Here is a 25,362-nt window from a genome sequence, read left to right on the forward strand (position 1 = left end):
GGGCCGGGCCGGACCGGGCCGGGTCGGGTGGCGGTGCCGGTTGTCTGTTTCCCCGGCGCTGACGGTCCCCCCTCCAGCTGCCCGGGCAGCGGGGCCCGGCCTGGAGGAGCGGCTCTTCCAGCAGGTGCGGGACCACTTCAGCTTCGAGACCTGTGGCAACGAGACCTTCCCGCAGCGGTACCTGGTCTCAGGTAGGTCCCGGGAGGTGTGCTGCGGCCCAGCTGCTCTGGCTCCGGCATGGCCGTGGCAGGGCCTTGCTATGGCTCAGGGCTGAATTTCTGTCTGCCTAAGCTTTAACCGCTCCTGCACTGAGGCATTGAGCCTCTCCGTTTGGTGCTCAGAGAGCTGTGCTGAGCAGCCAGGAGTCAGTTTGAGCTGAGTGACAGCCCTTCGTGAGCCAGTCGTTCCCCCCGGCATTGTCCATATCCTACTCTCCTTCCCTTCAATTTGTCATTCTGGCCATGAGGTGTGGGGTGCCAGTCTGGGAATTGGCCTCTCTGGAGCAAGAGCAGACTAGAAGCAGCAGCTGCGTTAGGCTTGCACCAGGGCTGGCTCTGTGCATGTGTGTCTTCAGTGAGCAATTAGACTAGAATAGAATAGAATTGTTCAGTTGGAAGGGACCTACAATGATCATCTAGTCCAACTGCCTGACCAATTCAGGGCTGACCAAGTTAAATCGTGTTGTTAAGGGCATTGTCCAAATGCCTCTTAAACACTGACAGGCTTGGGGCATCGACCACCTCTCCAGGAAGCCTGTTCCAGTGTTTGACCATCCTCTCGGTAAAGAAATGCTTCCTCATGTCCAGTCTAAACCTCCCCTAATGCAGCTTTGAACCATTCCTACGCGTCCTGTCACTGGATACCAGGGAGAAGAGATCAGCACCTCCCTCTTGTCCTGGTTTCGGCAGGGATAGAGTTAATTTCTTTTCTAGTAGCTGGTACAGTGTTTGAGGTCGCCCCTCAGCCTCCTTTTCTCCAAACTAGACAAGCCCAAAGTCCTCAGCTGTTCCTCAGAGGACATGCCCTCCAGCCCTTCACCAGCTTTGTTGCCTGCCTCTGGATGCATTCAAAGGACCTTCACATCCTTCTCATATGGTGGGGCCCAGAACTGCACACAGTACTCCAGGTGAGGCTGCACCAATGCTGAATACAGCGGGATAATCACCTCTTTTGACCAGCTGGTTGTACTGTGTTTGATGCCCCCCAGAATGCGGTTTGCCGTCTGGGCTGCCTGGGCACACTGCTGACTCACACTGAGCCTGCTGTCAACCGGCACCCCCGGATCCCTTTCTGCAGGGCTGCTCCCCAGCCACTCCTCTCCCAGTTTAGACTTGTGCCTGGCATACTTGTGCACAGCATCTCTTACAAGTGCAACTCGGTGCTCTGAATGCAGCAGGAAAAGCAAATAGTGACCCAAATGTTGCACTCTGTACCCATCATTCTTACAAGTGAAGACAACTCCTCTTGGGTCGGTGTTTTGCTTTATTTAAAACCCTGCAACCTTAGATAGCTTAAGCCATGCTGAACAATGAGGGCTTCCAGCAAGGAGCCAGCAGTGTCTTCCTTTCTAGCCAAATAATGAGTTATCTTTGTGCAACAGGCAGTAAGAGAGAGGAGGCTTTTCTAAACGGCGTGTGACTAAAAAGACAGCAATTTCAGCAACCAGTGTCACAGGTTTTTCAATCCTGCCTGCTTGGAGGAATCAGGGAAGGATTTAGAGGGAGAGAACAAAGGTGGAGCTGTGAACAGCACCAGCCCAGAGTGCTGCCTGGAGGCAGCGCTGCCCAGCCTGGGGCCTGCCTGCTGCTGCCTCACAGGCTGCCTGCATATGGGGCTTGGTATGCAGCATCTCACCGTCTTCATGTCATCTGTTACTCTGCAGCTTATTCAGCACCTGCACCCAGTCATATATGTTTCACCAAGCATGAATTCATGGATCAGTTCAGCCCAAAGATACAGGAACACCACCAGTGAATTTTGATAGCACACCCAAGGCTGAAATTTCACTAATTAAGTGGCCCTTTTTGAACAGAACTTTGGGATCACCTGGTTTAAAGCATTGCATGACTTTTATTTGTTTTCTTTTTAAAGTGTTATGTTTCAGGCAGAGCTGAATAATATTTGTGAGAAACAAAATATTAACATTGCAGTTCTGCTGGTTTACAAATAGTTTCTTACTCAACATTCCTGTGAGTAGTTCCTTTCCCCTCTACTGCTTCTTGTGCAATACGAGACGTTTCAGATTATCAGCGAGAACTTGAAGGAGACTATTATGTCACAACCAGGCATCTGACTGTCTTGAGGTTAGCTGGCAGTTCCCCAGGATTTCAATCTAAAAATAAACACCTCTTTAAGCAACCTGTCTGGTTTGGTTTTGGCTCCCGTGAATGGTTGTTTACTCCAGGAGCCATGAAGCATATCAGAAGAAAAGCCAGAGTAAAGATAGCACTTCAGTTTCCTATCTGATACCCAAAGCGAATGCAACACAGAAAGAGAATCAGCCTCTTTGTTAACAAAGAGTAGCAGTTTCGCTAACTAAAGGTTTCAAACCCATTTCCAAGCCAAATCCTGCTTTGGGTAGTCTGTGTTGAGAATGCCAAGAATTACATTCAGGCCATTCCGTTAATGGAAACGGCCTCATGTGTCATGTTGCAGCGGTGTCCATGGGACAACCGCTGTTGGAGTGATGTGGCAATGTGTTGAAATCAACACTTAACTGATGGTCTGAGGTCTGCTGTTGAAGAAAGCTATTTATTATCCCTCTTAATTCCTGTGCAATTTAAGACTAAGTTAAAATCAAATGTTTGTTAAAGTCAGCAGGCATTAAAGCAACTGTGTGTTAGACAAGCAAGTATTGACATCATGGGTGAGCTTGTCCTGCCAGTCTCAATTTGCCTTCAGTTATAAACAGATGAGAGGATGAAGCACATCGTCTTCGTATATCATCACATATATATAATATATCATGAGATATATATATGTGTGTGTGTGTGTGTGTTACATATATTACATATACCAGCAGCATATCCTGGGCTGCATCACAAGAAGCGTGGCCAGCAGGATCATCACATTTATAATATATCATGAGATATATATATATGTGTGTGTGTGTGTTACATATATTACATATACCAGCAGCATATCCTGGGCTGCATCACAAGAAGCGTGGCCAGCAGGTCGAGGGAGGTGATTCTGCCCCTCTACTCTGTTCTGGTGAGGCCGCACATGGAGCACTGCCTCCAGCTCTGGGGTCCCCTGTGCAAGAAAGGCATGGACCTGTCAGCACGGGTCCAGAGGAGGGCCATGAAAATGGTCAGAGGGCTGGAACATCTCTGCTATGGAGAGAGGCTGAGAGAGTTGGGGTTGTTCAGCCCAGAGAAGAGAAGGCTCCGGGGAGACCTTATTGCGGCCTTTCAATATATAAAGGGAGCTTATAAGAAAGATGGAGAGAGACTTTTTACCAGGGCCTGCAGTGACAGGACAAGGGGCAAGGGTTTTAAACTGAAAGAGGGTGGATTTGGATTGGACATAAGGAAGAAATGTTTTATTGTGAGGATGGTGAGATACTGGACCATGTTGCCCAGAGAAGCTGTGGATGCCCCATCCCTGGAAGTGTTCGAAGTGAGGCTGGACAGGGCTTTGAGCAACCTGATCTAGTGGAAGATGTCCCTGCCTACGGAAGGGGGGTTGAACTGGATGATCTTTGAAGGTCCCTTCCTACCCAAACAGTTCTATATGTGATTTACAGCTTGGCTCTACGTTATCATCACAGCAGGAGCAGCAGAAAGATGCAGGCAATTCCCTAACATCTGTTTTGTGGGAAAAGTGATCTGTGCAAATGTTTTGGGATGAGTTGGGCTGAAAAGGGTATATAAATGGGAAATCGCTGTTTTGGGGGGCTGCTGTTTCCAAATGCCTTGCAGAACTGAGATTTTAGGGATTTTCAGGCAGAAGTGGAAGTTCCAGGCCATGCGTTGATCTCATGGAAGCTCTTATTTACCCCCGCTCAAATGAGAGATTTCTGTAGGCTGGACTTTCTAACACCTTTATTCCCCAGCTCAGGTCTCAGGGATCAGCCTGTTCCCAGATCTCTTCCTTGTTAAGCTCCTGCCCAAACTCACCAAAAGTAGAGTCATTTCATGCTCATGTTTTTTGAGTTTTTTTAATTTGCTTCTGTCAATTGTCTCACTCAGCAAAGTTCTGGAAGAAAGGATTTGGACCCATCTTTTTCTATACTGGCAATGAAGGTGACATCTGGACTTTTGCTCAGAACTCTGATTTCATATTTGAATTAGCAGAGGAAGAGCAAGCACTTGTGATTTTTGCTGAGCATGTGAGTATATTAGTCATTATGCATAGTGAGTATTTCAGTCGTTATGCATACTATAGAGTCTTGTTCTGTTCAGTATTACTGAATTCAGCTTTCTACAGGTCCGGAAAAATAATATCATCTCTTGCCATGAAGCTGAGGTATACCTGCTGTAAGCGTTCTCCTCACGGTAGCAGCTCTTCTTTACTTAACCATGGCTTCTGAATTTTTTTTACTATGCCTACCAGCAATCCAGGATACAGACTACTGTTTCAGTAAAACCTATGCCATCGTGTATTTGCTTTAGACCAGTGCTTTTGTACGTAGTTTCCACAGGCCTTGAACTCCACACTGGACTAGAGAGTTATTTTGTTTGTATAATATTTAATCTCTCTAGCCTGTGAAGTCCCAAGCCAACCTTTCCCTAGGCACACCATTCTATTAAATCTACCATTCCACAACTTATGCATGAAGAGATTACCCTGTTCCCTTTTCTAGTTGGGGATTTCAGGAGAGAGATGCATGATGAGCGCCCACTCGGCACCCACTGAAGTGAGCTACATCATGGACTGTCCATCCTCTACAGGATACATCCTGAAGGTCTCTGTTTATCAGATGCAGGAGACAAGGCACTTCCTCAGTTATGAACAAGTTAGAGGACACCACGTGCTCTGTTATCGCTTCCCGTTTGTGCACACTTATCCCAGTTCTATAGTGAGAACAGAGAAGACCCAGACCTTGACACCAGCACTTCCTCAGCATATCTCTTTCCTTTCAGAGGTACTATGGGAAGTCTCTTCCATTTGGACTTGAGTCAACACAGCTGAAGAAGACTGGTCTGCTTACTGTGGAACAAGCCCTCGCTGACTATGCAGTGCTAATTACTGAGCTTAAGCAGCAGTATGGTGCTGCAGACTGCCCTGTCATTGCTTTTGGAGGCAGGTAAAGGTTGTGTGTGCTCCTTCCCTTCTCTGCATCCTTTCCCAGCCACAGTCACGCTGTTCTCATAGATCTGTTTGGCTCCCAAGCAGTTCTAAAGGCAGAGCTTTAAGCTATGCGATAGAGAGCAGATGCGCCTGTGCCTGAGCTCCCAAGAGCTCATCACCAGGTCTCAATCAGCTCTCCCATCAAGAATTAGTCTCGATTTGTGATTGCTTTGGAGAAGCACCACTGACTGGATGTTTCTAGGCATCTTCAATGTATGAGTCAGCCAGAACTGCAGAAAATGGGAAATTCCTCCTACAAGATAAGAACATTTTACATTGGAAATACAGAAAACTAATAACTGGTAAAATATTCTTTCCAGAGGCCACCCAGCTTTTATTAAACACAGCCTCTTTAAACAACATCCAGCCATTTTCATTGTAGGCTCCTTTATAATTCTGCTCTGCAACCTGCTGCTTCGTTGCTCCTCGCTTCCTAGCAGAAGTCCTTCCCCAAAGTGCTTGCTCTGTTGCAGCTGTGTTGATGCAATGTCCTTGTCTCTTGAATGGCTCTCCACGCTTGTAGTAGAGGGATGCTTCCCTTTAAAAGGCTTCCACCAAGTACAGGGCTTCTAATTCAGTTGCAGAGCTAACAAGCATTTGACCAGACAGTTATCATTAAGCTTTCAGCTCACTGTGGTGGTGGCTGGACTGTTGATCTCAGGGGTGTTTGTACTGGGACTATCAGGGACTATCAGTAGGCAGTAGAAAGGGCCAGGAGCTGTTCTGGGGTGGGGAGGTGGGAGAGGGATTCAGCAAGACCTGCTAGCTGGGCTGCATGTTAGACTACAGCTCCGTGTGTAAATCAGAGTTCAGTCTGCAGCAGCCCTGAACAGCACTAAACCCATGTGAAGAATACTGAAATACGGCAGTGTTGGAGCAGCGCAGCATTTCCCATGGGAGAAAAAAAAACCCTCTCTGTTGCTTATAACTTTGCCAAACTTTAACCTGAAATAACTTGTGGCAGGTTTCAGCTGATGCCTGTTTCCAAGACCAGGGTTAGAGAAATGCATATTGCTTTACACATGGGTGATGTGGGAATGGTATTTACTCCAGCCACTTGACATGGTGGCGAGGGAGACTTGAATACCTGCAAGCTTGGAGTTAGACCAGGTGTTACTTGCGTTTTGGGGATGTCATTTGCCACCACGAGAAGTGACCTCAGAGTAACTCCACAAACATCGGCATATGAATAACTTTTGTCACCTTGCGTTTATCTAGCAACCCTTGATATATCTGCAGATGGTGGCCCTGGCACTGAAGCTACCAAGGTGGCTTTGAGTTTTATTGTGGTATTTGTTAATGTCTCCCCTTCCCTATATCTGTGCTGATCATCTATGCAGCTGTTATTTGGGATGCCCAGGGAGAATACTCTCCACTTCCCAGCACTAGAGAGGGCTGCATATTCTGTAGTGTCCTTTGCTAAGAGCCTAGCTAGTCTTTATAATCCTGTATGCAAAATGTGTCTCCTTCCCGCATTGAACAGTGATGGCTTCACTTGAGCCCCACTTGGTTCTGCACTGAAGCTGTCAGGACACACTCAGGATGGTGCAGAGTTAAATGTGGAGGCAGGATTTACATTTGGCTGCAGAAGAAAACTGGGCTGCTGTGTTCCCACCGGAGTTGGTGTGAGCGTTTGGGGAAAGGCCAGTAAGAACACATTGTGTGCTGCTCATTGACCATAACTGGATCTTTTTACATGAGGATGGCATCTACTGGATATCCATAAGCTTCTTGTCACCTTGGGTTAGGTGAGCCTGTGACTGCTGGCCTGAACTTTTGAGTTACTATGTTATAAGCTGTCTGTTAAAGGAAATAACTCTCTTGTTTCTCCTGTGGCAGCTATGGAGGAATGCTGAGTGCTTACATGAGGATGAAATACCCAAACATTGTGGCTGGAGCATTAGCTGCCAGTGCTCCTCTGCTGTCTGTGGCTGGGCTTGGAGACCCCACCCAGTTCTTCAGAGATGTAACAGCAGTAAGTAGCATCTCTTTCCAGGAGCATTATTTTCTTCCTTTAAGAAGGCTGGATTTTTTTCCTTTTCCATGTGTTTAAACAGACATCTGTCTTCACAGCGTCAGTGCTGGGCAGAGAATGCAATTAAATGGGAACCCGCAAGGAAAAGCAGCAGCTGCAGATGTGATGGCTGAGCACTGCCTTAGCTGTGGCAGCTCAGGGCCCAAAGGTGCTGCTCTCATGAGCAGCACAACTCGGTTCCAGCACCTTTAGTACCACCAAGGATTCACTTTCCCATTCCTAGTGACTTGACCATATTACAGCCTGAAAGTTTTCCTTTGTGCCTGGCTGAACCCCCTTTGGATAATTTATTCTTCAAATCCTCTCCCAAAATGCTGTATTTTGCATTGATATCAATGATTCACAGCAGGTCCTTCGTCCCAAGATGGTTGCATTTCAATGAAGAGCTTGGAAATCTTCATTTCACTAACTAAAAATATGCAAGGTGTCCTGGGTTCACTTAAAAGCAAAATTTAAATGTGGCTTTCACATTTTGAGGACATAGGACACATAGGAAGGTGGTATTGCTTAGAACTGACTTACATTTAGTTTATAAGGAAAGAAATGCACTACCTGGTAGTACTGAAATCTTGTGATGGTATCTGTTTTGCCTCTTTTTCCACACAAATTTCTAGATCTGGGTGACACAGATGGCTTTGCATGAGCTACCTGTGTGTGAAACTTGTGGTCTTTTTGCTCGTTTACATATATGAAAACCTTATTTCAATGCAGAGACTTACAGGACAGATAGCATTACTAGTAAGTGTAAAGAAGAGACTATCAGATGAAAATAAACACAATAGCATTTGAAACTCTAAGTGCATAAGAGAATAAAAGACATCTTGTCTTAAAATTACACATTATAAAACAAAAAACATAATACCACTTAGTCATCTAACAGGCCTTAGAGTGGGAATTATTCCCTGGTTGAAGCTAATTCCTTCTCAGAAGCCCTGTTCAGCTAATAGCTCTTTCTTGCTTCAGCTGTGAATATGCAGTGAGTCATTACACACCCCTGAAATTAGGGCTTTGACCTTTTTATGTGAAAAAACTTTCCAATTCACTTTAAAATATATTCTCTCTGCAGCGGTAAGCCGACCTCTGGGCTGAGATCCTAAGCAAGCACTTTGTGTTGTTTTCAAAGTAATTCCTTCCACCTTCAGTGTGTTTGCATAAAAGCAATCTGTGCATCTGAAATCTGAATTCAATTGCTCTTAGTGAGAGAACACCCCTGAGAGCTGTTAATACTAATGAAGGCACAAACCTTTCATGAATCGTTGCTGGAGCTCTCTCTTCCCGTGAGTCAGAGTACATTGTCTCAAAGCAGCTTTCTTTGTGACTTTTACTGATCTTTCCCAGCTCGCTTCATAAGCCTCCAGCTCACAGGGGAAGTGAGCAAAGGGCAGAAAGTTGGTTTTGCATAAGGCATTTGCACCAGACTAGGTTATATGTGCCAACTGCCCTGCCTGCAGCCGGGCAGAAAGCCCCTGTGTGAATACTACACATACAGTCATGTGCATGCTTCCCGTAAGGTTACTGCTGCAGGGGCTGTTCAGGCCATCAGCTTAGGTCACCTGAATTAGGTGTGATTCAAAAGAGTAAAGCTGGCAGCCTGGAGGGGGAACAGCTTTCCTTGGAGTGGCTGTAATGCCTCCTGCCTCTGCGACGGCTCAGCTGAACTGTTCCCAGGTCCGTAAGGGTCTGCGGGGGAGAACTGGAATGGGTGGTGGCTCCTTAGCGTGCCACGCAGTGCGCTGCAGCAGTCCAGCATTGCCTAGTGGGGAGCTCAGCCGTCACAGCAGCCAGAGCAGACCTGCTCCTCTGTCCCAGGCCGATCCGTCCCCACACTCCAATTACAGCCATTAGTAGATGAAGATCAATAAGCACATTCAGAAGATTTGGAACCCCTAAAGGGATGCCCAGGTAAACTGTGGAAAACCCCATAGTGGTTTCTCTAAGCATAACTATCAGACAAAGGCAGAGTTAGGAATAAAAGAAAGGTCCCAAATCTACTTTTAGTTGAGGCTGGGTCTTTGTAAGAAAAATGCACAGCTAGTGATTTGTGGTTACTTAACCATTGCTCTAGCAGGGTAAAGGGACCTTAAAAGAGCCCTAATAGTTATTATTACAAAACACTGGTTGCCAGCAGATCTCAAGCTGACAGAAGAGAAACAGTTCGGGTTGCTAGAGCCTTCAGTGACAGAAACAACTTGTTCCACCAGCATAACCAGGCACAGCTCTTCAAACATACCTTAAAGTGCTTTTTCAGGATCAGAAATGTTTTTCCCAAGAAAAAGGACATGGCCTTCTTGGTCATCTGGCAGGGCACTGGCAGGCTTAAGAAGAAAAGCAGGTCTTGGTTCCCAAACCAGTGCTCTGCCCCCCATGCATAACTGACTTCTCCATGGCTCCTTCTCATAGACAAAGTGCAGTTGGAAGAACTCTATTGTGTGTTTAAAAAAAAACAACAAAAAACTTGTAGGCCTAGCAGCCTGGCACCCTCTTCCCATGTGTCTTGCCCATGGCCAAGGCACGTGTCTCCTCTCACTGCTTCGTGTTCAGTAATGGCTCCATTAAGTGTAAAGTCTTTTGTCTAACAGCTTGTCCCAGCAAGACCTGGTGAAACAGTTGCTGCTTGGTCTGAGCTGTGCAGACTGTTGACTTCTGCTGGGATGTGCTGATTGTCTGGAGGACAAGACAGAAGCACCGGTGTCGTGACTCCTGGAGACGTAGATGAGGTTCTGACCAGTGGGTCACTAACTCCTGTCATCTCCTGGTACTTCTGGCAGTTCTTCCCAGTGCAGCCTCCACAGGTATCTCCTCTGTGCAACCGTAATCCTGTGTCTTTTCTCTCCCTTCAGGATTTTCAGAAGTCCAGCCCAGGCTGCGTCACAGCTGTCCGCAAAGCCTTCCAGCAGATTAAGGATCTGTGCCTGAGTGGAGGTAAGGAGAGGTGGCCCTGCAGATGGCTTCCCAAGGGCAGCCAGCAGGCAGTCCCAGCCGTGTGGAAAAAAGTTGATTCAGTTTTACGTCAGCTAGGTCTTCAACTGGTTCAGCTAAACCAGTGCAAATGCCCACCTGGCTGTCTCTTTCTGCTTGCATGATTGATTTTTGATTTAATGAACAGTTTCAGTTAGCATTAAAATTAGTAACTGACACCAAAATGAAAGCACCTATGTGGGGGCTTGCACAGTGTTAATGAAACTGTCTTTTCTGCATCAAAGTGCAGAAACACCTGCAGGTGCAAAACACCTGCATTTTATGCTGGTAAAACCTTGTGTTTCACCAGATACTTGTCCTCAACACCCACACTGTTGAGAACTGTTCAGGTGGGTGTGACAACTGCGTGGCTCAGCTCACTGGACATATCTGAGAAATGTTCGGAAGGCAATCTGGGTCTTGAAGCAGCCGTCGCCATCTCTTTCATCTCCAGCCTTGGACAGTTAGGTGAAGCCAAGGACAGACACTGGTGAAGACTCTGCAATGTCTCCCAAGTAGGCCAGAGCAGATATCGTGGGCCAATGCAGCATCTCCTGGGAGCCCTGCATGGTGTTGGAACAGCTGTAGTGGGTTCTTGGTCTGTCTCAAGGCTTGGCTTGGTCTGTGGTGCTGCACATCAAGGGCTGTGTGCTTCCGACGGCTGCTGTCGCTGCCTTGCTGCAGGACCTGGTCCTGGAATTGCCCAGAGGAGCCGGGGGTCCAAAACCCCATTTAGCTTTGGATCACAGCAGGAAAAATGTTACCATTAAATAGCCATGGTCCTCGAGGTCTGCCTGGGGCCACACTTACTGCAGTGGGGTATATAAGGTGGTCATATTTAAGGTTTAGGCTCTCAAGTGAGTATCCAGAGGCAGGTCGCAGGCCTTGGGTTTCCAAGTAAAGACAGACGGGCTCTGGTGGGCATTTGTAGACTATGAAGGGGACAGACAGGAACTGCGACTCTAAAATGTGGAGGATGAAAATGAAAGGAGCAGCTTTCCCCAGCAGAAATGCAAAGGTATATGAGTGCATCTTGAAGCAATCTCTTCAAAGACGGATTTCTTGACTCCAGCTGACCTCTCTGCATCACATTGAAGTTTGAAGGCACTTCTCAGGAGTTCTTTGTGAGGACTATTCTCACTTGGCAGTTCTTACTGCAAATGCACACAGCTCCCAAGGAGCTCTTTTATTTTTTTTTTCCCCCCTGACAGTTCTTCCAGCTGTTGAATCCCACTGGGACCTGTACGCTGTACCCTGCTCTCCTGCATGAGAGCTTGCCTGGGGAGACTTTCCCCCCTGAGTTCTTCCAGCTGTTGAATCCCACTGGGACCTGTACGCTGTACCCTGCTCTCCTGCATGAGAGCTTGCCTGGGGAGACTGCCCTGCAGGGCACAGCAGACCCTGGGGAGGGAGCCTGTGGGGGCGAGGAGGAGGCAGCCAGGCAGGGCATCGGCGAGGACAGGCTCATACCAAGCTGCTCTTCTCACTGTGCCAGCCGAGACTGCTTCTGTCTCACTGGGTGCTGATTCCTCTGGGCTCCCCAGGGAGATGTCGGTGGCTCCGCGAGGGGCACAGCGTGGGCTGTGGGCCATGCGGGGTCGTGAAGCTGCACAGGAAGGCTGTGCCTGAACATCCACGTGTGTGTAAATTTAGACGTAATGTGTCCTTCCCACTAGAAACCTCCTCTGTGTGTTACGGCATCGCCTTATTCCTGAATGAAACAAGATGCTGAAGCCTGGTATTATTTTCCTCTATTGAAGTTTGTGCCTTTCATTTTCCTTCCTTCTGCAGCCTACGATGAAATCAGCAGCAAAATGGCCACATGCAATAAGATCTCTAACAAGGAGGATGTTTACCAGCTTTTTGGGTTTGCTAGAAATGCCTTCACCATGATGGCCATGATGGACTACCCTTACAAAACCGATTTCATGGGTCACCTCCCTGCCAATCCAGTGAAGGTGAGTACCAGGACGCGGGTCAGAGTCGTGGTTTCTGATGTGCATCTCGGTGACTGGAGTGCAGGGGGCTGCCCAGCCTGGGACACTGTCAGGCACACACCATCAGTGATGGTGATGGGGAGGTAGTGGTGGATGTTGCAGCCATTTACTCTGACAGTAAATCTACACATTTTAAACTTCTCTGTCACAGTGACTGCTGTGTTTGAAATGCACCGCCGTAAGGCTCGTCAGGGAGGGTTTGCTGGAGCCACTGCTACCCTGCTCTGCCTTTACCTTAGACACAAAGGCCTGTGCAAGCTTGTTGACTTCAGCTTTTAAACACTAAAAACCTGTAGCTTTTAAAAAAAATGTAATTTTGTTATAGCCCACTTCAACACACTTTCATAGATGTATTCTTCTTGGTGGGTAAGGATGGAGATCTAAAGATCAGGCTCCTTTCTAAGTATCACCCAGGAAGATGACATACCTCAGAGTATAGCGCAGAGAAAAGTCTGCTGCTGTGGGAACTGGAAAACCTGTAAACTTTCAAGAGAGCTGGGGATGGCAAAGGGTGGGAAAGGGGCTGGTTCTCAGGGGGTTACAAAGACTTCTCAGACACCAGCAGCTTTTGAAAGGTCCTAGCTTTGATCCAGATCACCAGTTGCTGTTGCAATTCTTGGTTTCTTCTGGTGTGCTGTCAGCTTCTCTGCTGCACTCCAGCACACCATGCCGATGGGGCTTTATTTGCCTCTGGCCTTGTGGCATTTATGGTTCGAGTCCTACATGGAGCAAAAGGCATACTGTGCAAGAGGTCATACAGGCTACGCTGTACTGGGACTCAGGAGATGCTGTCTCTGGCTCCGCTTGGCATCCAGTTCCCTTCTAGGGTCTGTTTAACAACCTGTAAAATGGAAATAATTATTCTACCCCCCCTTGAGAAGGGCATTAAAATATTCTGATTGTAGGAGGAAGGAACTGTGGTGTATCACTGTGGCCTCTGCACAGCTGCTTAACTTGGTAAAGGAGCTGTTTGTCCTAGCCCTGTCTCCTTGTTTCTATGTATTTTGTTGCTAGAAGGGAGGAAAAAAACCCCAAAACCCTTGCATTAGGCCCTTGGAAAGCTGCTGAACCATAAAATGTGTAAGCGATAATTTTAATGAATCTTCCAGCTTAGCCCTTCCGCGGAGCAGAGACTGTTAGCTGTCCTGTCTGCAATTTGCCTGTAATGTGTCTCATCCAGGTTGGCTGTGAACAAATCCTTGCCCACACAGACCCAATTCAAGGCCTGGCTGCTCTTGTTGGTGAGTTAATAGTATCAGCTTGGTCTTTTATTTAACACCCTGTTTTCTAGAAGCACCTGTATGTAGAACCGTTGGGTTGTGCGGGTTGTGTATCTTGGGAGCTGATATGACTCCGATCTCCCCCTGGGACATTTTGCCCCGTATTGGCTTTGTCCATTGGGATGTCCCATGGTGGCCCATGGGTTCGTCCTCTCACCTTTCCAAACTTATCCTCGTCAGGTTTTTCAGCTGTTGCAGCCCCTTAGCCTGTTGACTGTCCATGGGATGTGGACTTCTAAGGTCCTTGGTTCTTTTCTAAAAGTTTACCCATACTCTGGCTCAAGCAGTCACAGGTTTAATGCACGTTCACTGAAAGAAGTTTTCTGGTCTGCTTGTTGAGGACAAGGTGGTCGTCACAGTGCCCTAAGGCCTTAATCCAGTGGCAAGACAGTCTTAATTACATCATGTATATTTATCTCTGTGAGTACTTAATTTGTCAGCCAGCAGTGTTTGTAAGAAAACTGTTAGAATTCAAAGCTCTTTTGATGACTTCCTCATAAAATCTCTCAAGTTGCTCATTAAAAATAAGTTCTACATTGATCATTATTCAGAAAAACAAGTTCTGAATGACAAAAAAATGATTTCAGGAATTCTTATGGGTTTAATGCAGCTTAGTAGGATTGGGAAGTAATTCTTTTTCTTGCAAATTATGCACGTCACCATGATAGCACCAAATCAGAAACATACCAATTCCAAATCACTGCTAAAGATGTTTGGCTGGCAACTAGAAGAGTTGTTAAAATACTAATGTCTTGGCAAACACTGTCAGATCTGCTTGACGTATTCACATCCTACTTCTTTTCTGAGGCACAGTGGGACTCTTGTTTCTTTGTGATGAACAAGCTGAGGGTAGATTTCTTCCTCCTGCCTGTGGGGAAGCACTTTGTGCCTCTCCCTATCTCACCAGCTGCATTCACTTGGGACAGTTTAATCATGCAAGAGGCATGATCCACCAGAGCTTTAGGCAGGGGACTAGCTTTCTTCCATACCCGCCCCTCTGTGTCATACAGGAAAACACTGTCTTCTTTCTGCATGTGCTGCAGCGACCCACCTCCTGCGAGGTAGAGCGTAGACTCGTGGGCTGTGATGCTGAACTGGCAGCAGTTGAATGGGGATAGCGTTAGCGTTGTCCACTGATTGCTTACAGGACAATAATACTCCGTCTCGTTGACGTGAATCCATTCCTCCGCCTGCAAAGAACCAGACCAACACTCACCCTTCGTACCACGCCTCGAGTGGGCATCACTGTCACGTCATGCTCGCTTGGTTCATGATAAAGGAAACCAGTGTCTCAACATCTATTTGAATACCATGGGGCTCAAGGTGACAGGTTTTCGATCCGTATTTAGCAATCAGAGCCTCAAAAGAAGCTGAATAAAATACCAGTATGGCATGGCTTTAAAGGAGCTTTGTTCTTCTTGGAAAATCAGAGGAGCGAGCTGAGCAAGGTGCCACAGGGACCTGCTGGAACTGGCATAGCCCAAGTCCTGCCTGCTGTCCAGACATTTAACACATTACAAAGGAAATCATCTAAAGAGGGCTATATTGCATTGAATTGTGGACAATAACTGAGTTTGTGTCATCTGGAGGAATTTGATGTCAGCCTTGATGTGGGGTTTCTCTTTATAGATTTCTATCCCCTCCTCAGTGAACAATTAAGTACTCTACGCCCGCATTCCTTCCAAAGAAACCTTACCCATTACAGTAAAGTGGGGCCAGGCCCTGAGCCTTTACACTTTCGACTGGGAATTGCTGAATGATCTTTGAAAACTCAGTTCTCTTGGCTTCAGGGAATGGGATTCTCCTAGAGTGAGACTTTCAGTCCCTGTCAGGTTTCTCCCCAGAAGGCTGGGCAGTGCTTTCCCTCTTCTTTCACAGATGGGAAATCCAGGTTTGAAGAGACTTCATTTGCATTCCAGGACTTGAGCCCACCTTTCCTAAAATCTAGGCTAGTGTCCTCACCACAGTGCATTCCTCTTCCCATCTGCCAGTGTTTTGCCCCCTCTCAGCTCGAACAAGGAAAATCAGGTGGTCAGTGTGTTTGGGGCAGGTACATGACCAGTTTTACGCTTAGGTTTTCCTGTGTTAGCAGGCTGCGCCTCCACCGTATGTTTTCTCTATTTAAAAAAATGCTTTAAACAGCCTTTGTACTCTAGCAAATAGAGTGTGACAACAGGGCAGCTTCTAAAGCACACGATTGTAGTGGCAGGCACCTTTTCATAAGCTTATTGGCCTGACTTGCAACTGTGCCAGTCCACTAAGAGACCAAAAATAATGAAGTTACTGGTCAACCTGTCGGAATAAAACAGTCAGGGCCTAGCAATACAGAGACCCCATTTTGGATCAGATTTAGGATTATAAGAGCAAATGAACTTACTCCTTTTAGTGTCCTTCCTCCAATGCAAAAGATCTTGTCCCTGACTGTAGCCATCCCGTGATCACAGCGGGTAAAAGCCATGGCACTGTTGCCAATCCAGCGTCGGAGGCGAGGGAGGTAGCTGTAAGTGTCTCGTAAGGTTTTACCCCCAGAAAAGCCCCCTAGAAGGAAAGCAGAAGTCTTGAAAATCTATCCATCATCCTCTCTGACATCCAGCAAACCTTCTGCAAATATCAGCAGAGCTCATTTTTTTCCTTTAAAATACCTAAGAAGCTTAGGTTTAAAATTTCACACCATTCTGCAGAGCTGATGCAGTGTGAAATTTAAAACCTGAGCTTCTTAGGTATTTTAAAGAGGAAAAAAAACCCAAACAAACCAGTTCCAGTTCTTTTTGTAAATAGTTTTCCACAAAAGATTTTTGAATAAAGCTCTTGGAGTATTTCAGGAGTAACCAGGAACAGCTTTAATTAGGGAATCTGCTTCCAGCACGCACAGTCACAAAATGGTGGTTTGAAAGAAAAGTGTTCAAAGCTGTTTGAACTTTGGATCTTCAACAGGTCAGAGCCAATCTGCCAGTGCTATTGTCAACTTTTTCTCTTTACTAGGCGCTCACTTGTGTATTTCAGGGGTGCATTATAAAAAGCTCCTTGCAGAAGGAAGGTGCTGCTAAGGGAAGGGTAAATGCCTCCAGGTGCCTGCCTGTTGAATTCCAGCCTGCAGAGAGTCTTTGCAAACAAGGAAGATGATATTTCAGGTTGGCCATAAGCCCCAGCTCACCTGAGCTTTGATGCTTTCTGTGCGTGGATGCTTTGTCTGCAAGGAGCTTGTGTTTAAATCTTGTACCGAAGTAATGCTCTTAATTTTTCAGTTTGCTTGGGCAGGGCTGTAGGCTGGCCAAATCAAATTTGCAGTTACCCCACTAGTTTAGAAAGAAATGAATGCTATAGGTAGGTAAGATCTTATACCCAAGGGGTATGGTGTTATCCAGCCTAGATCACTACGGTATGTTTGAAGCTCTGTGAGACAATTTTGTCCTTGCTCTCTGGTAGGAATCGAGACCAACAGAGGTTAAATGAGCTGCCTGTGGCACCGTGGGCCAGCTGAGTCAAAGCAGGGACCTAAACCTGAGCCTCAGCCATTCCCCCAGCTGAACCATTATCCTTCCTCTCCAGACATCTGCGCTGCCAGCGCAGGAGCCCTGCTGTCAGTGGGGTACACGTCTGGGTAGGACAGCCCGTGTGCTGCCTTCCCTGCCCTTGGGGCCTCGGGTGTACAGTCCATCACAGAGAAGTGCCCTTCATTGCAACTCTGCAATTGAAGTTAATCCAGACTAGATCGTTACAGTGATCCCAGCTGGCCGTAACTGGTTTACGAAGCAGGGAGCCTACAGTGATGGCAGATGGGCCCAGGACTTTTAACTGCAGAGGCTGTAACACAAACCAGACAGTGCTTTTCCTAGGACAAACCAAAGATTATCTTTCAAGTCCAAATTAGTAGCTACAAAAGCTAAAGATCCTACAACAATTTCCTGAAGTGTTTAAACCCATGCTGTTTCATTGTTAAACATCCTGCACCATCTACCAAAGATCCCTGTAAAGACTGAGGATCCCTTGTAGGGCAAGAGCTGTACAGGCTCAGTGGGTAAGAGCCTGCATTATACTTCTTTTTGTACAGATTATCAAAGCAGCGCAGTAGGGTTAGTCCCACATCTTCCATTCAGATCAATACCAGGGTTTAATCCCATCCCCAACACTATGGCAGCCTGCTCCTGGTTTACCTTTTCAGACAGCAAAGCCTTGGGATTTAGCCAGGATAGCAAGGTCAAAGGTGAGCAGGGGTGTGGATTGCAAGCAGATAACGTTACCTTTAATGTCTTGGAAAGAAAATAATTCTTGCCATTCAGGAGGGCAGTGAGGCTGTGCTAACACAGCAGGAAAAGGATACTGGAGCTGTGGGTGTTACTGGTGTGGGTGCAGGCTTAGACTGTGACATTAAGATGCCAGCAAAAATCAACGAAACTGTATGAAAATATGCTGCTTTCTACTAGCTCTATCACCTGAAATATAGAGGATTCCCTTGTGGGTTGTGCCTGCGTGATCAGCAATAGGCGTGGGGAAAGGAGCTGCAAACTCCCACTTGTTGTCAGCGGGCTGGTACAATTCCATGGTGCGGGTGAGGGTCCCCAGCAGTGTCCCACCACCCACGGCGAAGATGCAATCAGACAGTACATCCGCGTGGAAGCGTGTCCGCCTCTCCAGCATGCTGGCGACCTGGAGCCACGAAGTGTCGCGGGGATCAAATCGGAAAACCTAGGATAAGGATAAGCAGATGGGTGATGGTTAGCAGAAGGCAGGTGGCTGGTTTGCGTCTCCTGTGGCTTCAAGAGCCGATAAACGTCTTCCCTGGGCTGAGGAAGGTTTTGTATTCAGACCTGGACAGGCTCAACTTCCAGTGCCAGGCAGCTGATACAGCAGTACCTCCCCAGTGGAGCTGGAGGCTCAGTTATCGCCTTTCTGTGAGGGTCTAGGAACAGGTTGTGCTCTTAGCTTGCAGCAAGCAGGAGGTGAAACACATTGGCTTAATGAAATACCTTTGTTTCAAACACCAGCTAGCATGTGTCAGCTGAAAACGGTTTCAGTGAGATTTAAACAAGCACATTTTGCATCTCTGCTACTTTTTGAGTGTGTAGTAAAGAAAGCAGCTGAGCTTTGCCTGCTGCTTTCGCCCAGGAGGAGGCAGGAGCGGCTTCCCTTCCCCTCATCCCTGGTGGCATCACCACAGGGGCACAGCACCTCTGCTAAGGCTGGGCTTCCACTTGCATCTTGTTCAGCAGTAAATACCTCCCCAAGCTTGTTTTGTCAGTCCTGGTTAGAAAGCCCAGGTCATTGAGCAAAGGTAGTATCTGCAGAACCACATGCGGTGAGTGCTAGGCTTGGGCTGTAGCCCAGCAGCTAGTGCCGTGCCCCTGCTGCTTCAGCATCCTCTGCTCCGCTGCTGCTGAGCTGCCTCCTGCGTTCAAGGCAGTGGAAGAGAGTTGCTGTTTGCAGTGGCACTGCTGAACTAAGTACAATGCTGAAATAAGCCCGCTGGGAGCATGGGAAAGAAAAACATGCTGTTTTTTCCAGCAAGCTCACTGAAGCCATCTAGGAGAACATAAAATCTTGCACAAGTCTTTTTACTCTCCAGGTAGAAGGGGAAGGTCCTGAGAACTAAAGCATATTTGCCTTTCAAGGGCAAAACCAAGGAAGGAACAGTTCTCAAATGAAATGGTAGGCTTTAACCATGCCTCCCGAGCCCAAGTCCCAAGGCAGCAGCAATGGAGACAGGGGTAGCATTCATGGGGTTGCTTGATTGACTGATGTGGACCTGGCTGAACCTGTGCTGTGGAAGTTGTACAGATTAGGATGACAATTTACAGTAAGAGCAAGGTGAGACCAGGGCAGGACCTGATTGCTTCCCAGAGAGTTTGAAAGCTGTATTCCCAAGGGCTTTCAGTACTGCACAGGGCGCTAAGAAATACGTAGAGGTGGGAGATCTGTGGTGGGAAAGAGGAATAACTCCCTCCCTCCCTTCCTCACCCAGCCATTTTTCCAAGGCTAAAGGTTTCCTGTGTCTTACCTCATTTGATGGCTGCTTTCCCATGGGATCAAATTTGCACTGTCCCCCAATGACAAAGAGGAAGTCATTGATAATGGCGACACAGTGGTTGTACACTGGCACACAGAGGTCCCCGACCTTGTGCCAGGTGCTGCAGCTCTGGTCTGCAGCCCACATCTCTCTGCACACGCAGTTGTCGGCGGTTCTGCCACCGGCAACAAGCAGCATGGTGGAACTGGAGCGGAGGCTCGTGCTCTGGGTCTGCATGACTGGCTGAGCATACAGCTGGGAGTGGTAATTCAGAGCCTCCTGCAGGTACCTGTGGCAGCCTGAATCCAGCCTCATAAGAGGCGTTTCCTGGACATATCTCTGCAGATCCTGTAAAGGAATGAGAGGGAATCTTATGCGCTTTAAAATATCTGCTGCATCTTTCAGCCGCATGCGGTCGTGCTGCAGCCAGCTCACAGTGGCTCTGAACAGCTCCAGCTCGCTGTATCCCTCGGTGTCAGTCCTGTCTAAAATTTCACAAAGGGTTCCTCGGTCCAGGTCTTTCAAGCACTGAGGATCAGCCAGGATCTGTTTGCAATGCTGCCCTACGTAGCACATGGCTTTCTGTCTCAGCTCTGCTGGGCCAAGTTTTTTAGCAATGTTAAGAACATCCATGCAGTTCTCACAGTTCAAGCAACCCTCCAGAAAGCGAAAGCACAGCTTGATCACCTCCCGAACCAGGAGGGTTTCTGCGGCTTTGAAGGTCTCCTCGATATTCTGTAATGAGAGGTCTAGTTTGTTGGAGTAAATGAAGTTGAGAACATTCCTCAGCCCGGCAGCACTGACGGCTTTCAGCTGGACGTTACTATCCAGGCTCCCCACTCTTGTCAAGTTTCCAACAAACAGGATCTTGCAGTAATTACTTGCTGATGCTAAAATGATCTTGTGGGCTGGAAAGCAAACCCCTTCTGCCTCCAGTGTCACATCGCACAGTGCACTCTGTGAGCGAAGGCTGCTGAGCCCTTCCAGGAGTTTAGCCAGGTAGGTGTCTGACATGAGCCTTGCTGTGCTGGCCTGCGAGCTGAGCAGCATTGCTCTGAAAGGTGTGTAGCCCTGGAGCAGCCCCAGGACTCTTTGCTGCATACATTCAGTGTATCTCCTGGGCAGTCTTCTGCAGCTGAACCAGTGGTTTCATGCTTCAAGGGAGCTGAGGCTGTGCTGCCCACGCCACAGAGCCATCCAAAAGGCAGTGGCTGCAGCAGCCTCCCTCTTCAGTGGCCTCTGCCCAGTGCTTTGCAGGCGCAGAGTGCCGTGTGCCTTGTGGAGCTGTGTGGGACCGTTTGCAAATGGAGCTGTTGGTGCTGGTTGTTGCACAAAACCCACAGTGTTTGTGGGTTTTGCCTGTGGGCTGTGACACTGGCAGCAGCGGACGGCCACCAGCATAGCCGCATTCCTTCTCCTCGCTATCTGGTAACTACCCATCCACACAAAAAGCAGCTCATTCTTCTGCAGCTCCCCAGCTATGCTTCGCTGCGGCGCCTGGTCAGGTGCTCTTTCATCTGGGCAAGTCTGCACATGCTGTCTTTCCTTCTTGAACAACAGTCAAACAAAATCCTGTCTGTGACGTGCCACCCTTGGCCCTCTGACTAAATTTGATGCATTCAGACGACAGCTACTTTCAGGGAGGGGGTGGGAAGGTCTCAGCAGTTGTGTCCTGTTCAGTTTGAAGCATTCAGCTAACGTCCTGTACACAGCCTGCTCCTGGGCACGTTAGGGATTGGAGGCTAGGGCTCTCCCAAGGACTAGTGAGCCAGTCACTTGCCTTTTGGCACGAGCAGAGACAGCAGAGCACCTGGGAGCCTCTTCCTCCCTGTGGATACAGCAGAAGCAAAGGGTATTATGCAGCCAGTCTTGAGACCATGTGAAAGCTTTGGCATAAAGTTGGGATCATAACCTAACACTGGTGCAGACCCTGCTAGCTCTGCCCCAGCCTTACACACTTGCCCAGCTAGGATAGCTACCCCTCTGCTTGGTCTTGGCCGTGAGGCTTGTGCAGGAGGCAGTGGGCGAGACAGCAGAGAGGTGCTGACAGGTTGACTTTGTGCTGTGTTCCCACCTGGCAGGGGTGTTTTACAACTCCTCCGGCTCGGCACAGTGTTACGACATATACCAGCTGTACCAGTCTTGCGCTGACCCCACGGGCTGCGGCATCGGCTCAGACGCTGAGGCCTGGGACTACCAGGTAAGGTGTTGGAGACACCAACAGGTTTCAGCTGCTGCCCTGGTTATCCCCTGGCCCCATGGCAGCTCTTGTACCTCTCTTAGGTTTGCACCGAGATCAACTTAACTTTCAACAGCAACAACATGACAGACATGTTTCCCGAGATGCCCTTCACAGAGGCCATGCGAGAGCAGTACTGTTGGCGCAAATGGCACGTGAGGCCACGAGCACACTGGCTGCGGACAAACTTTTGGGGAGGAGGTGAGTTGTGCTGGCTGCTTGTCCCTTTGCATTACCCTGTAGTAGTCTGCCTGTCATCCCCCCCCCCCGCCCAGCTGAGCTCCGTGGGGACAGACACAGCGCACTAAGAAGTCTTGGCAGAAAGTCACAGTCTTGTGCTAACTTGAGCCAAACAAACCTTTCTGTACCTCTTTGAGACAGAAGTGGAAAACCTAAAAATTGCCAAGAATTTGGTTTATTCTCCTGTGTTTTCTGTTCTTGGCCACGTTTGCTGCAGTAGCCAAACACATTTGGGTAAATGGGCATGAAGGAGGTCTCTCAAATGTCATCTCTCTGAATTTCAGACCTGAAAAGTGCAAGCAACATCATTTTTTCAAATGGAGACTTGGACCCATGGGCTGGAGGTGGGGTAAGCATGTGCACTTCTGCACACCAAGCACAGAGCGCAGCCTTTCCAGGTGATACACCGCCTCCCTCTCACTTTCAAAGCAGCACTGGCAATTCATCTTTACCCCATTTGAATTTCTGCAAGTGGCTGTTTTATGCTGAACCATTCAGGAGCCTCAGGACATTAATGATGGACACATTGAATAGTGTGCATTAACCAGGAACACTGATGCAGCAAAGGTGGCTTCACCAGTGCAGACACAGCAGGACCTTACCCAACACCCAGGGTCTGAATCACAACCCATTGTGTTTCTGTGTTGAGACTTGGTCTCAGCGCTTACAGCAAGCGCTCCTTGCTGACTCCAGTCTCAGCACACTTTGTGAGACCAAGCGGTTGCTGTAAGCAGCAGCTGGAACCAGGGCATATTTTGGCTTAGGTTCAACAAAACTTCAGAGTGGTGGCAGAGCTCTAGTTTAAAATTTAAAAACAAAAATGACCCAGAACTGGATTTTGAGTTAGTTGAGCTCCTGATTGTAATGCAGGAGTTCCTTGTTTAGGCTGGCTTGGCAATCCCAGCTGCAAGAGGAACAGGCTGCTTAGGTGCATGGACCCAAAGGAGCCTGTTAGTTCAAACCTCCTGTACTGGAATAGGCTGACAGTTTCATCTTGGGGGAAGCCTTCACTTCATTTGAGACAGCTGATTTGGCACATTAGGACTGTTAGCCATGCACATAGTATCAGCCGTACCAAGGATTTCTTCCCATGCTTTTCCTCAGTCCTGCCCAGCTTGTCTTCTGTGCTGGAGCGTGTCCAGAGAAGGGCAACGAGGCTGGTGAGGGGTCTGGAGAACAAGTCTTATGAGGAGCGGCTGAGGGAACTGGGGTGGTTTAGCCTGGAGAAAAGGAGGCTGAGGGGAGACCTCATCGCTCTCTACAACTACCTGAAAGGAGGTTGTAGCGAGGTGGGTGTTGGTCTTTTCTCCGAAGTAACAAGTGATAGGACGAGAGGAAATGGCCTCAAGTTGCGGCAGGGGAGGTTTAGATTGGATGTAAGGAAAAATTTCTTTACTGAAAGAGTGGTGAAACATTGGAACAGGCTGCCCAGGGAAGTGGTGGAGTCCCCATCCCTGGAGGTATTTAAAAGACGTGTAGATGAGGTGCTTAGGGACATGGTTTAGTGGGCATGGGGGTGTTGGGTTGACGGTTGGACTCGATGATCTTAGAGGTCCTTTCCAACCTCAATGATTCTATGATTCTATGATTCTATGATTCTTCCAGTTTTCAGAACTGATGTCCGGTTCTGCCCAGTAACTTGGTGAGAGTTTGTCTCTGCTCCTTCTCCTTCCAGATAAATAGCAGCCTCAGTCCTTCACTAATTGCATTGACCATTAAAGGAGGTGCTCATCACCTAGATCTCCGGTAAGTACTGAACTCTCCTTTGGCTGACAAAGATCCTACTGCCCTGGGTGTTTGATCTTAGCTAGCCACAGTCCAAAGAACCAGGAGATACTTTACTTAAAGAGGACTGGATACCAGACTGTTGCAGCGTAACTGTGGAAGAGCAATCTTCATACCCAGTACAGGGCTCTTGCAGCCTGCAGGGAAGCCGGGCTGTGCAGAACTCAGCACTGAGCTCACGTACTTTCATTAGAACCTGTTCTTGCACAGGGATTGGCACAAGCGTGTGGTGGCCTGTAGCGATCAGTCATGTGAAGTAGTCCAGCATCTCTTGGCATTAGCCATCAGCCTTCAGGCTCGGAGAGCCCAGGGCTCTCAAGCCAGCCTCCCATTCTCCTGGTGGGTGTGACACTGTAACTTGTTTTCCAGGACATAAATATGAAGTAAAACCAGATAATCTCTGTCCTTCAGTTCCCTGGCTTGGCTTTCCCCGTGCAAGAGGCAAAGAACTGCTGCCCACTGACTAGCTCACGCTGCTCTGCTTTCTCTAGAGGACACAATCCAGCTGACCCCCCATCCGTCACAGAGGTGCGCAAGCTCGAGGCAAGCATCATCAACGGCTGGGTGAAATCTGCAGGGATGGAAAGAGCACAGGAGAAGCGCTCGGGAGCTTCAGCGGGCGGATGGCTGTGAATACATCCATCCCCACAGCCTCCGGCAGGGGTGTGAGGCTGCCATCAGGATACAAAAAGACAGCAGCCTGCTGAGCTGTGCCTGTGCTGTTTGAAAGTGTTATCTCCTCTGCCATGACAGTAGAAATTCACCTTTCTGAACTGTCCCACCTGCCCTCAACCAAGCATCAAAAGAAAAGCAAAAGGCCAAATCCCTGACTGAAGCCAAAACCACATTGTGTGGGTTTCATGCTCACCTGCTCAGAATGAGAAGGCATTATAAGTAGTGGAAATAATAAAAGCTTGCCTGGAAGGCCCAAGAACCATCACTGTCCTGAACAGTATGGTTGCAGGAAGCACCTTAAGGTTGAAGCTAAATTATTTTTAGGCAAAATGTAAATATTAGGTGACGAGTGGAAAAGCAGAGGTATGGTCATTACTTACACAGGTTCACGGGGGACTCCACTAGTGACCAGTTATATAAAAAAAAGACTGTCAGCCTCATCCAGTGCTGTGCGTTTGGGTTTTTTGTTTGTTCTTGTTTTTAACTTGCACAAGAGATCTCCAGTTGTTGAGCTGAAGATTTACACAAAGTAATCCCGGTGTGTACTGCTGTCACTCAAGAGTTCTGTATTAGTGACCAGTAAAGCACACTTCCACTTGAGACATCTTCAGATCTTTTTAAAATAAATTACAAGTTTATTAAAGTGTATGATATAATTTCATGGCTTGGTAGTATAACCAAAGAAGATAAAAAAGGATACTTCTCACCTTCCCAGGTGGAGTAAACTCATCTTTGCACATAAACAGGTAGATTCTTACCTACTGGAATTACTATGCACCAATAAATACTAGCATAATTGCAAAAATATTAAATCCCGGTAATCAATTGGCTGCCTCAGTTGATCCATTTACAAT

General features: G+C 47.9%; 1 protein-coding gene across 1 annotated transcript in view; it reads left to right on the forward strand.

Annotated features, from left to right (window-relative positions):
• Positions 1–25,107, forward strand: part of DPP7 (dipeptidyl peptidase 7) — a 25,594-nt gene extending 487 nt beyond the window's left edge. Inside the window, exons 2-13 of the mRNA XM_009290655.2 lie at positions 50–191; positions 4,194–4,333; positions 5,088–5,251; positions 7,135–7,270; positions 10,171–10,252; positions 12,080–12,246; positions 13,466–13,526; positions 21,651–21,769; positions 21,853–22,009; positions 22,333–22,397; positions 23,724–23,794; positions 24,325–25,107. Of these exons, the coding sequence (XP_009288930.1) occupies positions 50–191; positions 4,194–4,333; positions 5,088–5,251; positions 7,135–7,270; positions 10,171–10,252; positions 12,080–12,246; positions 13,466–13,526; positions 21,651–21,769; positions 21,853–22,009; positions 22,333–22,397; positions 23,724–23,794; positions 24,325–24,466 (1,446 nt within the window). The 3' untranslated portion in view covers positions 24,467–25,107. The remainder of the gene's footprint in view (positions 1–49; positions 192–4,193; positions 4,334–5,087; positions 5,252–7,134; positions 7,271–10,170; positions 10,253–12,079; positions 12,247–13,465; positions 13,527–21,650; positions 21,770–21,852; positions 22,010–22,332; positions 22,398–23,723; positions 23,795–24,324) is intronic.
• The last annotated feature ends 255 nt before the right edge of the window (positions 25,108–25,362 follow it).

This window comes from Aptenodytes forsteri, unplaced genomic scaffold (assembly GCF_000699145.1).
Source record: "Aptenodytes forsteri isolate BGI_AS27 unplaced genomic scaffold, ASM69914v1 Scaffold494, whole genome shotgun sequence".
Taxonomy (NCBI): Eukaryota; Metazoa; Chordata; class Aves; order Sphenisciformes; family Spheniscidae; genus Aptenodytes; species Aptenodytes forsteri.